The sequence below is a fragment of the Bombus bifarius genome, unplaced genomic scaffold, assembly GCF_011952205.1.
Source record: "Bombus bifarius isolate JDL3187 unplaced genomic scaffold, Bbif_JDL3187 scf7180000007996, whole genome shotgun sequence".
NCBI lineage: Eukaryota > Metazoa > Arthropoda > Insecta > Hymenoptera > Apidae > Bombus > Bombus bifarius.
In genome coordinates, this window is record NW_022884376.1 from 2,935,181 (window position 1) to 2,949,821 (window position 14,641).

A 14,641-nucleotide genomic window follows, 5' to 3' on the forward strand; every position below is an offset into this window, starting at 1 on the left:
TCCAGCTGACGGTTACAGCGCGTGTTTTATCACGTTTACGTTTCGACCGGCAACCATGTCGTTTCTGCTCGGAACATAATTCAAAAGTAAGTCCTTTTCTTCTTCTTCTGTCTCCTTTGAACGCTATGATACACCGACGAGGTTTTATTTGCGACGCGTTTATTTTGGCAGCGACGCTGAACTTTTAAATCGCGAGCAGAGAGCTCACGACCGGCGCGTCATTCATTGGTCGCTACGTGAATGAATGATTTCGTCTGAACATCGATTTTCTGTGATTTTTTTAATTTCTGTGATCTTTTATTTTCTCAAGCGCTGAACGATAATGTATTATAACGAGATATTTTCGAAACGATAAATTATTTATTTATAAATTATTTGCTGCTATCTTCGCTTGTTTATTAAGCGTTTAAATTCTTCGTTTTATTCGATTAAACACAAATTATTCGAATATTTTACGTTATAGCAAGCGAAACATAGCTTTTTTAATGGTTTTTATGCGCATTCCAAAATCGGACATTTTTATTGGAACTTGCTATTCAAAGATGTCTCGTAAAACGTCATTTTTATACGAGTTTCTTATTTTCATATTCGATATCCGATCAAATATTTTCGAAGCGTACTGTAGGGAGTGAAGTAAAAGAAGTTTAGTTAACGTAGACCCGTGCATCAACCTTGACAGAGATCAGAAGAGTTTCTATTTTTACGTATTTATTTTCTTTTTCTAAAAGTGATCTTGTTCGTTCTCGTCTTCTATTGCATCCTGTACATTCGTGACTCGTTCGAACAACATCAACTCGTTTAACGAGTATTCTTTCATCCAACCTACGTATTTTTACGTTTCATTTCTTCGTGGCACCTTGAAGAATTGCAAATATTTGCGATAAATCGTATAAGCATCCGAGCGATCCGTCAAAATAACAGCTCGCTGAAAGTTGCATGAAAAATATTGCGAATTAACGCACCATGAATCAACTTTTCAACGAGATTTCATTGAAATCGAGATCCCTCGACAACCGTATTGTTTCGAAAAATCCTTTAAACAAAATCAATCACCTTTAGCGGCATAAACCACCGGTTTAGTCATCTCCTCCACCGAAAAACAACCTTCGTCTTTACTTTCCACGCTATTTTAATCAACTTACGCTTGTAACACGCGTTATGCTTTCCATTCGAGTTTCTAATTTCAGCTTCAACTCTCGTGTTTGTTCTTCGATTGAAAGATCAACGAATACAATATTTTGCACGTGACACAGTGTTAGTTTTCATCTGATTACTTTGATTTAAAAGCATATTGAGATATCAAACGTATATTAGCGGAATTATAAGAGGAATTTCCACTTGAGGATCGGTCTGTAGCGAAGTCGATCGACTCAACGACGCAACGTCTATTTCGATCATCATTTTCACGGCACAATAACAAAGACAAAGCTGTAGGAACTATCGAGACTTCGGAAAACTCGAAGAATGCTCCCCGAAGACGAATGGGTCGGATAAACAGTACATTCTTTGAAGGATACGTCCAACCGGATGTGAAAATATCACGTTTCCCCATCGATCCTTGGCATCGGGCGACGAGCGTCGTTTGACGAATCGCATTTTTTTCGGATATTTATGCCTGGCAGCCGGTAGCTTTTTTACAGAGCAACCGGGGCTCAAAGGAGAATTTATTTTATCACGGCCGCGCCGACAGATATCAGGCATCGAATCGTTATTTTCCATTCGCACGCCGTCCCTTCGAACCACCTTTGCTCCCTCGTCCCGTCGAAATTGATATTGACGATCTCAATTTGCGATTCTCTTTCGGCCGAGCCTCCTCTTCCCTCACTTTCGCCCGTTCTCTTTCCGCCGATACAGAGGGACCGGGACACACGCTGGTCATAATGGTGAATAGAGATTCTTTCATGTTCGTTTTCTCGTTTTCTCCGTCCATTTTTTCGCTGTTCGTAATTTTCCAAGAGCTCGCTATTTTTTTCATTCGTCAGCCGGTTACCAGCTAATTTGAATATTCCTTATATCTCTTTGGCGTTGCTTGAAGGATACAAAGGATAGAAAACAATGGTCAATCCCTCTATCATACGATTCCACCTTCGATCCAGGAAACTTATATGTATCAGAGTAGGTTAATATTGCAACGCGAGGGATTAGACTTCTCGTAAAGTTTGGTAGACCAAGCCCTTCTTGCACGATAATTCAACTAACAATATCAGCGTACTCGTGTCTTTTTACAACTAGAAAATTCAGAGAAAGAAATATAAGACGATAAGCCAACTGATTTTGTAATATGTAAAATTCACCTGCGTGGGTCTTCGTTTGTTTCGTTAACCATTCTGCCAAAGAGTTTATTATATAGCGTTCGCGTCACGTGACTTGTAAAATCTCAGAAATAATATTAGTCGAATCGTGTAAGAGGGCTCAGATTCTCTATTTATTCCAATCTCCCTTTTCTTATTGATAAATACGATTTCATCGAAGAAGACTCGTTGTTTCCCACTGAAGCAGCTAAGAATCACCCTCGTTTATTTCCTTGGAATTGCGATCGACACGGAAGCGCTCGTAAATCCCCACTTCCCAGGCGAAACGGCCTCGCCAGATTTCAAAAGGAGACGCGATTCACTTTCTCCGTTCCTTCGTCTCGAGATAATTGCTCGTTAAACCACGAAAGAAAAGGACGAAGGGACGGGGAGCGGGGCAGGGAGCGACAAGATTCGAAGAGTATCTTAATTTAAGCAAACATCCCGAGGTTGAGCGTTCGCTGATCTCGATTATCTATGGATTCCGTGTGAACCGAATGCAACAAACCGGTTATCCTTGATATTTATCATCGGCCTCGAGCGTTTTCCTTCGCGCCGAAATAAAGCATCGTTCGCCGGCAGCGATAAAACAAGAGCACGAAGATCGTTACGCGTTTGCGCGCCGCCTGTTCCTCTTAATCGTTGTGTATCGCTCGTCTCACTCTCGAACAAACAAACCAGGACTTCTTTAACTCGGCTGTATCGCCGACTTGAACTCCTTCAAAGTTTACCACCGAGACGCGTAATCGTTTCCCTCTTAACTTCCCGAGGAAATGAGACGCGGTTGCATCTCGCGGTGATTAGCAAGGACGCGCGCCTCCAAACGTTTCCTGGTAATTTCCGTTTATCTGAGAACTCGGTTACCAGATGGTATGGGTGTAAAGTGCGGCGATAGCGTGGGCAAGATCGAACTGTAGATAATACTCAGGTCAGAAAGAGGTTTCTCTCTATCTCCGATCTAAAGTAACTGGCAAACTTTTAGCGTTTTAGGCTTAGCGCTAGATCTACATCTTCCGTAAACGTAGCTACGGTGTAACGCTTGCAAGATTCTGAAAATAACCCGGACGTAGCGTAAACCGCGTCTTGCGTGTACCCACGGAACTGACGAAAGTAAAATGTTGCACGCAACGTGACGAAAGTTCGATTTGTACGCGTGGATCGTCGATTTTTCTTCTTCTCGATCGTTCTGCGAAAAGATCGCCGAGCGGTACCAATGGCACACGTTCCTGGAAGAAATTGGCCAAATATTTACGCGAAACGAAGACCGCGTGGCCGTTCGCGAAGCACAGAATACGTTTACGAATTCGACTCGTCGATTCGCTCGGGAACTTTTTAAGGTAAATATTTCTTTTTCTTTCAGGGATATACGGTTTGAACAGTCATATCCGACGTGTGCAAGACTGGCGAGTATCCGGGAAGTAACGCGTAAACCAGATCGGAACTTAATTTAGAGCTGGCAGATTCGGGGGGACAGTCAGACGCGGTGAGCCGTGCTCCTCGATTTTCCAAGTCGTTCGGTCGAACTGAATGAATTCGCTTACCGTTCTGTGGTGCTCTTCACGAATTCGCCCTTCCATAGACCACAAGTTAGCTCGCGAGCAGTCGCTGCGAAGAATAACAGGTTCACTGCGAGTAGGAAGCCAATGGGACCGAAGAAGTACGCCAAGATTTCCATGTCACCTGTGGAATAAATTTTTAGTGTTCAGTATTTAAGGAAATTTTCTGAAATATTAAGAAAATATATATACCACGTGCATTGTTAAATAAGCACGAAGAAACCACATCTCCGATCGAATATTAATTCAGATATCGCCGAATATTTTTTCCTCTGCGGTATTTTTTAGAGTAATGTCCCTTCAAACAATTCAAAATAATGTCCCACTCTATTTGCAAGGATATTTAAAAACTGGAAGAATATTTTAAATTGTATATAATTAAATTATCGTACTACGATTTATCGCTCGATTACTCTTCAAATAGGACAAAATATTATTATACCTCAGCGAAAATGTGGAAAATAGATAAAAATATTATTCTTCGGAAATGACGATGTCCCACTCTATTTACAAGGGTATTTAAAAACTGGAAGAATATTTTAAATTGTATATAATTAAATTATCGTACTACGATTTATCGCTCGATTACTCTTCAAATAGGAAAAAATATACCTCAGCGAAAATGTGGAAAATAGATAAAAATATTATTCTTCGGAAATGACGATAGTCATACGAAAAGAACAATAGATGTTTCCATCTACCATTCACCGCGTCATTGTTAATGCAAGCAGCTGGAGTGTCGAAGAAGAAGTCGGACCTGGAAACGTTCTAAATATCTGGATGTTCGCTTCGAGTCCGCCTGCGTGTTCAATAATAAACGTTCGGATCGCTTGAATGGCGAATCGGTTTATCTTTACGACGTCCGATTGGAACGTGGTCTGTGTACGCGTTTCGATTCATCGAACGCGGAGGATCGTAAGAAACGAGCGCTTTAGTTACTCGTTAACCGGAAGTCGTGGAATACTGACCGCCAGCTAGCATTAGCGATTAAACTTATTACGCGAAATGTCGCATCGGGTGAATGATTATGTGGCTGCCTTGTCGTGATCTGCTCGTTACATTTCGAACGGCTTATCAACGGACGTGAAACGCGTTTCAAACTGATAGACTTAAGATCTAGCGGATATCTTGCATCCAATGTATCGTTCAGCGAACTTGAAACCTGTCGCAAATGGCGACAAGATTTTTTTCAGCACTTATAGTTGTTCATAAATCACTCTTATTTCTTTTCTTGTATCTTTAAATAACGAGCGATGTGTTCTCGTTCTATGTTTCTTTTGATTAGTTGGTCGAGAAGTATTTATTAACTCGAATCTAGCACGGTATTTCAACTACAACGCGAATACTGTTCGAAATCGATCAACATTGAAAAATTGTATATGTTTGCGCGAAAGATATCCACCAGATGTTATTAGCGTGTAAAATTAACTAGAAACATGTAGCTAATTCGAGGCAGGAGTCCAAGGACGGATTTCTTCGAAAATAAAAAGAAATAGGAGAAGAGGAAGTTGGTAGGCGAGAACACAGAAAGAGGAAATTTCATCGAAGATCCTTCGTACGCGAATAGTAAAGGAATTAGAGGACGAGTTCCTGAATAACGTGGCAGCATAGGAATAACAACACGTCCAATACCATTCGATAATCGATGACAGACAAATAAATCCGGCGACGACTGATGATGCCCGCGATTTCACGAATTCCGACCTCCTTCTGATTCTCGCCTCTCTATTCGCGGAATCGCTGGTCACGAATCGACCAATTTCCACCGTCTTTGTTACGTAAGTTCTATTTTTGTGCCGACCTGACAGCTTTATCTGCGTTTCTAAATGAGACGAATTGAAAGGAGACAAACGCGCCGTACGCAGATTTCGTCTCCTTCATTTTTTCCACGTCTACGTTGAACAATTTTTCGATCAAATTTCTCGTATTATAGAATTTCCCGATACATAGGTACATACAGTGGTATGGTGAAAAATTTCGAATCGCTAGAAAAATTCACAGAATCCATGGAAATCTACGGAATGTATAAAATTCTACAGAATCCGTATAAATGAGAAAGATCGCTTTGGAATTTTGCTATCCTAGAATATCCTGTTGCCAACGATTGTATCAAAATAAAGAATATTATTATTAATAGTTGTAGCGTTAATTTAATAACAAAGAAATGATCGAAGAAGTGTTTCCAGATTTTTGTGTCGGTAATATAAATCTTCGGCAGACAAGATGTTTAGAACAAAGAATGGAGAATTAGTGGGAAATACGTATCGAATGTTCGCCAATGTTTTCAATGTTGTGCTTGTGGTTAATTTAACGGTCCGAATGATAGGAAGAAAAATCGTTTCTGGGGGAGTACGTGCAAGGACAGGGGGATGAAAATAAGATGCGGTAAAAATATCAGTGGGTGCTGCAAATAGATCGATAATTCATAGAGGCCGGTACAAATCGCAGAGTCGGGCCTTGCTGACAGCAACAGTTTGTTTTCCTATCGTCTTAAAGCGTTGGAAAAGATGCTCAAAAGAAATGAGCGCGTCGTTATACTTAATTCCGCGCGCCTACACGAGAACGACGTAACCTTCCTTCATTTATTTTCACGACATCGTTACACTACGATTATCTTCAACGATGATACGTTGTTGTCAAAAGATTCAATTTTGACGCATACATATGTACATTGTATGTATATAGTGTTTCGTAAAATTATTCGAACATTTATCGTAGAATACATACAACATAGATAATTTTTGGAAAATTTAGAACAAGTTTGGAAATGCACATAAAAGTAACAAGACGATTACTGTGAACATACGTTTCACGAAAATATTATATTTGATATAGATCGTCGTCTTAAACATATGTATTAGGTTGTCCGAAAAGTTTCTTGCGTTGTATAAGGAAATAATAGACGCACAATGTCTTTTGTTTTATATTAGTTCATTGAATTATGCACGAACATAATAACAGAAATAGAACGAAATGGATCGTGTCTAATTCAATAAAATAATATAAAACAGGAATTGTTGTTCATCTATTATCACCTTATGAAACGAAAGAAACTTATCGGACAACCTAATATAATTAGAAGATGAAGATGGTTTCACTAAATAGATACGCGCATCACAGATTATTGATACACATTGGTACAAATTGATTCGGTCGCTCAAATATTTTTTTATCTCTGGGTAGAGTACGTTTGTAATTAATTTTTTACTATTCTCTATGTACATTTTTGGATATACTACAAATTTTTCCCACTTAACCATGGTAATTGTGTTCCATTACAATGCTAATGAAATTTCAAAATATTTTGTATAGCACATACGATACATATACAGAAAGATTTTACAGTAAATGTTCAAATACATTCGCGAGCCGGTCTACGTATATGCATGGTAACGTCGGAATCAATTTGTTAAAAGGACCCGGCGGACCATGTGTATTTTAATTACTTCGTCCGATATTTTCAATATTCCACGTTTGGATGTCGTTAATTGGATCCATTTGTTTCCCTTTTCAAGATCCGATTACGAGCAGCCCGGGTTTTCGGATATTTCTCGTGGTTACGCTTCCGCCATGGCTCGTGTGTCATTATTCTCTGCAATTTCTATTGCTTCGTTACGCTGTTCGCTCGTTATTCGAACCGATCTCGAAAATCGACTTTATCGTACGAAAACCAACGAGATTCCAACTGGATTACCGTTCTGCACCCAGTTGTCATTCCTTCGTTCAAACCGTTTTCCAGAACAATTTGATTATTCTTGATTTTCACTTGTGTTTCTTTCCAATAACAAACACGTTCGTCCGCGTTATATTTTCTCTTTTAGTAATCTCATTTCTGTTTGTCTAACAATATCTTTTAATTCGAGTTTCTTTGTTTCTCCTTAATAAACTCTAAAGTGAAACTATAGCGTGGTATGTCAGGAGGAACTTAGCCGTATCTGCTTTCATTGTAGCATTTTCATTTTATCGACAAAAATTGAATCCACCCAAGTCCATCCTATATACTACGCTCTCAACAAGAAGATTCGCGATTATTCCTTTCTCTACCGAGTTTCCTTGTAAAAGGAAATATCAAAAATTGCAGGTACTTGCCTCGCTTCTTAACTATCCGAAATCGTCTCTAAAAGCCGCGCAATTTCAGCCCTAACAATTGCCGAAAGGTCACGAAAGCGGGCTCTGTTCCTCAATTTTCTCGCAAGCAACGATTTAATCGGCCGACAAGCTATTCTAATTTTTTGTGAAACACAACAGAGGGAAAGCAGCCGGAAGGGAAGCCGGTGGATCGGTAATAAAAGTAAAGTAAGGTATTGGCGCGCGAACACGCGAGACACGATCCTCCGCGTGCCGAAATTACGGTAAATCACGTGAGCCGGTACTTATCGAAACGGCTCGGCGTTCACAGGGAGACGGGAGAGAGGGTGCGTGTCTGGATCCGTTGGTAAGATCGCGAAATCCCGGGAATTCGCGGGAACACCTATGAATATGAATACGTTCGTTCGAATGTAATGCGTCTGGTCTCGGGGCTGGTTTTCGTGAATACCATGCTCTACGTTCCTCCTACCAGCCAATCTGGTAAGTATACGCGCACAGGGAAGCGCGGATAACTAGTTTCCGAGTAAATTGATACGTCGGTACACGTACACGTTGCGTTCGGCTTTTCTCTCTCTCACTTTTTCCTCTCCGTTCATCTTGCGCAATATTTTCATGCGCGTGTACCCTCGCGGCGAGGGTCGAGGAACAGGGGCCTTTTTCCTTGATAGTTGTAATCTAGCCGGACAATTACCGGGTCGATAAGTAATTGCAGCCCTTATCGAAATCGTGCAAGTTGCCATAACCACTAGGGTGGAAGGTTTCGTCCTTCTTTCTTTCCCCTTTTCTTTTTTTCTTGGTCCGTTTCACGTTGGTTGGATAAAAGTGCGGAAAATGTTGCGATGCGTCGCGTTACACGGATGAAACAGAAAAACTTGCGGTTCCGACGAAACACTGGCGTAGCTCGATTTTCCCGATCATCAACCGCGTTTTCGGTACGGTACGGCGACCGATTCGAGCGCTAAACGCTCTTTCATTCCGAGATCGTTGCGCTTTTATCGAGCTCGTGCGGACGAACGCGAACAAAAATGTCCCCGTGTTTCATCCCCTTTCCGCCGCCGTCCGTTGCGGTCAGTCGATGGACAGTGCGTCGCTGATCGAATAAAGAATACAGCTTTTTTCTTCTTTTTTTTTTTTTGTTAGTTCGTATGCGGATCGCGGTTGCTCTTTTTTCTCCTCTTTTTTTATACCAGAAAAAAATGGCTCTATTAACGTATCGGTAGTTAGTAATTGGGCGGTTTGTCATGCCGACGGTAATAAAATTTTAGCCGCGGTCGCGAAATCCATTCCGCTTGGCGAGCACCGGTCGAATTTTATGGTAAATAAAGAACCATACAAGCCTCGGACCCGTTATCGGGCCAATTCCCTCTGCGCTAAGCGGTCTCTCCGCTCTTTCCCTCTCTCTCTCTCTCTTTCTCTCTGTCTCTCTGTCTCTCCCTCCGTGCATCCCCATAACCACGAGCGCAATCTGCCAGAAGCACGCTCCCAGCGAGGGCCCCATAGCCACTTATCGGCGAGAGGGTCGCGCTCGTCCGCAAACAAACTCATAAATAAAATCCTTATGCCGCAACTTTCATGGATGGCGATGCATACGCCACGGAGCGAGCGAAAAAGATGGAGAGCCGGTTGATATCGAGGCTGCAGCTGACCCAGTTGCCAAACGTTAATCCAGTCGACATGGCGTGGAGTGAAAGACCATCCCGAGGATTTCGTGACTGTCAACGACACGCGAGTATAAATAAACCTGCTCTTGGATCGATCGCTATTTCACGCTGAATCGCGCCTTCCTCTGTTGCATAGGAATTTTAAGGAGATTGAAAATTGGACGGAAGGCCCACACGGACGTGTTCGAACATTTGTGAACGCTTCTTATGAATGTATTATGTACGGTATACGAAATAATATGAAATTTCATTAATTGTTACGAGACTCGACTATCACGATTATATTTATTATCGACAACTGTGAAATAAATCTGAAAATATGCCATGTAGAAATTACGAGGATATATTTCACAAGGATCACGAGACGCAGGTACGAAATTAAATAGTCCAGAAGCCTGCACAGGTTGTTTAAAGAAAATGATTATTGGGAAAGATAAACGATTTTTGAAGAAAAGATTCGCTAAGTCGTCCATGGGAAATCTTCTAATTCTAGTCAAATCAACGATGTAATATATTGAAAATTCAGCAAGGAAGAGATTTAGATCCTTTATTAGGAATTTTAAGGTACATGATTCAGTTTGTACGATACTATGAAAAATATACGCGACTGGATCTTTCGTTCTTTATTCTCTATAAGAATATCGTGTTATGAATGGCAATGATATTAATTTAAGCGATGGTAAGTTACTTCTCGAGTTCGTAGAATCTTGTTACAACGTTAATTTCATCTTCCTCCGGCGCGGTTAATACACCCTTACAAATTTATTCGCCGCACCCAAGTTCTAGCCTGGAACGACACTTTTCATCCCCCGCGTGCGTAATTTCTCAGTAACTTTCGCATAGTGCGGCCGGAATATTGTACACGTACAATACGTTGTTGTTTTCCAATATTTTCGTGGTTTGTTTCCAACAGCCACATACTGTAGTAACCATCGTCGAAGTAATTCCGCAAGTCTTTATTCCTCCATGCAACCAACGGCAAGTACCTATTGTTACTGGCATCGTTTAAAAATATCTTACTCGTCTTTCATGAATAACTCGATAATTGTCGGAACAAGGTACACGTTGACTCGAAAAAATTTCACCGAGAAGTCAGGCTGATCAACTTCAAGACGGATTACGAATCGCACATTCATTACGCAAGCGATTATTACAACAATATCCGACCAGCGACTTCTTCTTCCAAGGTCCCTAGCAAGAAAATCACCGCGTATAATCGGCGTCTGTTCTTCAACCCGATTCCAACAATTTGTTCTTGCATGTAGTCTCGCTAACAATAAGATATCCAAGAGCTACATAATAGGGACGATACCAAAGATCCACCCTTCTACTTCCTCAATCTCTTTCAACCCTAGCAGCTTCTCCTGCCAATTCTTCTCTCTCCTCCCGACAACCCCATTATTCCTCCATGTAACCCAATCTCGTACAAGTTAACGAAGTCGTTGGTATGGTCGCATCGATCAGGCCCGATCCGGTTGCAAGTGGCGCGCCGCGAAATTTCGCGAGCAGACCGGACGGGAAGGTTCGTAGCGAAACTCAACGAGAGGCTGTCACGAAACTTTTGGAACGCCGAGTTTCGACCGGATAACCGAGGCAGCTTGCGTCTGGACCGGCACTCCGCGCGGATGCGCGCCGGAATATTAAACGAACGCGGTCGGATCGGACGCGTTACGCCGCTCCTTCGCGGCCTCTCTTCGTCGTCTCGCTTTTCCTTTTTGCCTTTTTCATCTCGGTTCACTGGCTCATCGGTTCAACTCAAAATTCAGCGTCCGTGCAGGCGGACCCTGGCCAAAATTCAACAACTTTTCCCAGGGTGTTCTCCTCGCTTCTTCTATCGAGGGAGATCCGGTCTCTTCGCGAAACTTTTTCTATCGCGATTACATGGCTTGGACGTTAAGGATGGAAAGGAATATCCGTTATCGTCTTTGCTCGCAACTCTAAATGGATTTTGTTTGCTGCGGAGGAGAAATCCGCGCGTTTTTGTTCAAACTTTGGTCGGTTCTGGGCCCAAGTCATTTTGAAGACGTGGCGGCATGGAGTGGACAGAGGCGAGTTGAGTAAATGGGATTTGTTGGCTCTAGAGAAACCAAGTTTATGTATCCGTGCCTTTTGGGAAGGAGGTGGCTGCATTCTGGAGTTTCTTGTCTCGTAGCATCGAATCGCGTTACTCATATGGATCGTAGTTTCGACGAAAAGTAGATTCTACTCGCAACAGAGCGTAGTTTTTGAATTTCGACATCGGTTTCGATTATTCGGACCGACAATTACTGAATACAAACGTACATATTAATATGGCGCTCTAATGAAACGGAGATGTATTTTATCCGAATATTTATAGCAAAAGACAGCTTAGTTTTGTGAATAAACTTCCCATATTAGTATTTCGTATATCGTTGGCTTGATTTTATTCAACTACATACGAAAGAAACCATAAAACGAGAAGTTAATCGAATTGCTCGTGTATAACGTAAAATTTGCAACTTCTAAAGTGTCCTTGAAAAAAATATCTTTTCAATTATACGGCTAAAGCCAGAACCAGAGACACGTTTCTATTAACAACTTTGATAATCCAATTAAATTACCGGAAAGCAGGTAGCCAAGTTTATTTTTGCCAGCGGTCCGTAAACAGAAGGCAGCGGACGAGGTCGCAAAGCTGGTAGCAAATGGAGAAGGAAGAGGGGAAAGAGGGAAGCCCGGTTGGAAAACAAAAGGAACAATCGCGGAGAGTAATGAACGAGTTACGAATCTTAGGGGGTACAGAGAGCAAACGGGCGTCTATATTTGCTGGGTTTTGGCGGGTCGCCAACAATAGCTGTTTCGGCTAGGTTATATCTCACTCCATGGCAACCCATAACAAACATAAGTGAATTATGTCGACGCGTGCCGCGTTCGATACTTTACAGAAGCGCGGCGGTCAAACCCGATTAGTTCGGCGTCGAAAACGCTTCGCGAGATCAATTGCATGCGCCGTGTGTCACCTTCTATCATCTCACGCTCTCACTCCACCCTCTCGTACAGTCTCTTTTGCTCCTTCTCCCTCTCTCTCTCTCTCTCTCTTTCTCTCTCTCTCTTTGTCCCTTCCTACCTCCTCCCTCTTCCTCTCCCTTTCGCTCTGTCGTTGATTTATCCTTTTAATAGGGGCTGGTTTTTCGGCTGATCGCGTGCGGGAACACGACAAACAGATTTTTCACGCTATGCAAATCGGGATTATGATAGATCAGCGGCGTAACGAGAAACAAATCGTTAATGAATATTCAGCGCGTGTCGAGTGTTCGGGGAACCAACAGTTTAATACGCTTAACGATTATCGTTATTGTTGTGTCCGCCCGGTAAAAAATTCTTATCGTGGAATCGTCGAATAAAAAAGAAGAAAAAAAAATCGTGAACAAGCTTCGAAGTTAACAAAGAAATATGTTTGATAAAAATGTGAATATGAAAAATGAGATTGGATATACCGTGACAACGTACATTTTAATACATAGCACAGACATTTTCGATTCTCTTCCAAACTTTGTTAATAAAATCATGTCACAGAGGAAAAATTGTTTCGCCCGTTAAATATTCGAAATATATTCGTGAAAAATGTTCGACGATAAATGTCCGGATACTTTCATAAATCACTATATCTCTACAGCGCTCAAAATTAGCCGGTAATGGCGACCCTATAATTAGCTCGAAAATTATCGAAGACGAAAATAGTCGCGAAGACGGCAAGCCGCTATCTTGATCAGAATTAACGTCAAAAATTCCAGTCGAACAAGATAACTCTCATCGGAATGGCTGGATAATGCTATCGCTCCTCTTAGAGGCGCCGACAAGGATTTATTGCGGGGCGTCATTGTAATCGTTGCTGTTTTTCCGGATCATCGGGGACGGGATTTACGGTCGACCGTTTCGGCGTAACAACAAGCTTTCCTCGCTTTATCAATTACGATGTATGCGCCAGGCGACGGGAATCGACCGCGCGTAAATCAACGCCGGAGGAATTTGAAAAACGCGCGAAACTCGCAAGCACAAATCGTTGTCAAATATAATTAGTCGAGGATACCGCATGAGCACCGTGACTCTTCGCCCCCGATTTGCATTCAAAGCTTCCAGAATCAACTTTTTTTCTTCCTCCAACAGAGAGTCAGAGATTTATCGTTGGCGTCATTTTAATCACCGACGGTTTTTCAGATAATCGAAAGTGATTGCGCGAGCTTGTATCAGCGTGTCGGCGAGCAACGATCCCGCGAATCCGCTGCCAACAAATTTCCACGTCGACCCGTCCTGAAAAACCGATGGCTCCGCGAATTTTCCAAGCGCAAATAAAAACGAATTTGTGTAACCCTTTGACTCCCGGTACTTGGAGCAGTTTCATTTACACGCGTTAGGATATTTTACTTCTTTTTATACATTTTACTGGCTGCCTCGCTCGTTCAACTTTCCAGCGGCTTTCGATATCAACTCGATTAGAAATACGATTTTTATCGAAATTCTGTCCGAGTCTAGGAATTGATGAGTCAGGCGAGCAACTGTGAGAATGGAGTTTAAAAGATTTAAAAGTAACCGAAATGGTACATACAACCGTGAAGATAACACACGTTTTGAAGATCCAACACGCTCCGTCACTCGGCTACGAATATTTATGTATCTATGGGATATTTAAATGTAAACAAAATTTACGGCATATACGGTGGCTGCGAAAAGTATCTCTATACAACCCTTATTTTTCTATATTTTATCTCTGTAATATGAAATGCTTGTAGCCATATGAAACTGTTGGATTAAATGCTATGACGAATATACATTGCATCTAATATGCAAAAATATTCAAAATATCCAGAGTGAAACAAATCATCGCATAGATTCCATTTCTTTACTCAGATACGTGTAATAAACATCCACGGTGTATTAATGACTAAACCCCGCAAATCTTAGCTTAAGAAGTAAATAAATTAGACGACACTTTTCGCATTAGCAAGAAGAGCCATTAGCCCCCGGGATCGAAGGATTCATTGGCATTCCTAAAGCAATCATAGATTCTCAAGACCGAACTCTTCCT

At 41.7% G+C, this 14,641-nt stretch overlaps 1 protein-coding gene across 1 annotated transcript in view; it reads right to left on the reverse strand.

Annotated features, from left to right (window-relative positions):
• Positions 1-14,641, reverse strand: part of LOC117205899 (probable G-protein coupled receptor Mth-like 1) — a 153,925-nt gene that overhangs the window by 9,856 nt on the left and 129,428 nt on the right. The window contains exon 6 of the mRNA XM_033444726.1: positions 3,833-3,971. Coding sequence (XP_033300617.1) covers positions 3,833-3,971 — 139 coding nt within the window. The remainder of the gene's footprint in view (positions 1-3,832; positions 3,972-14,641) is intronic.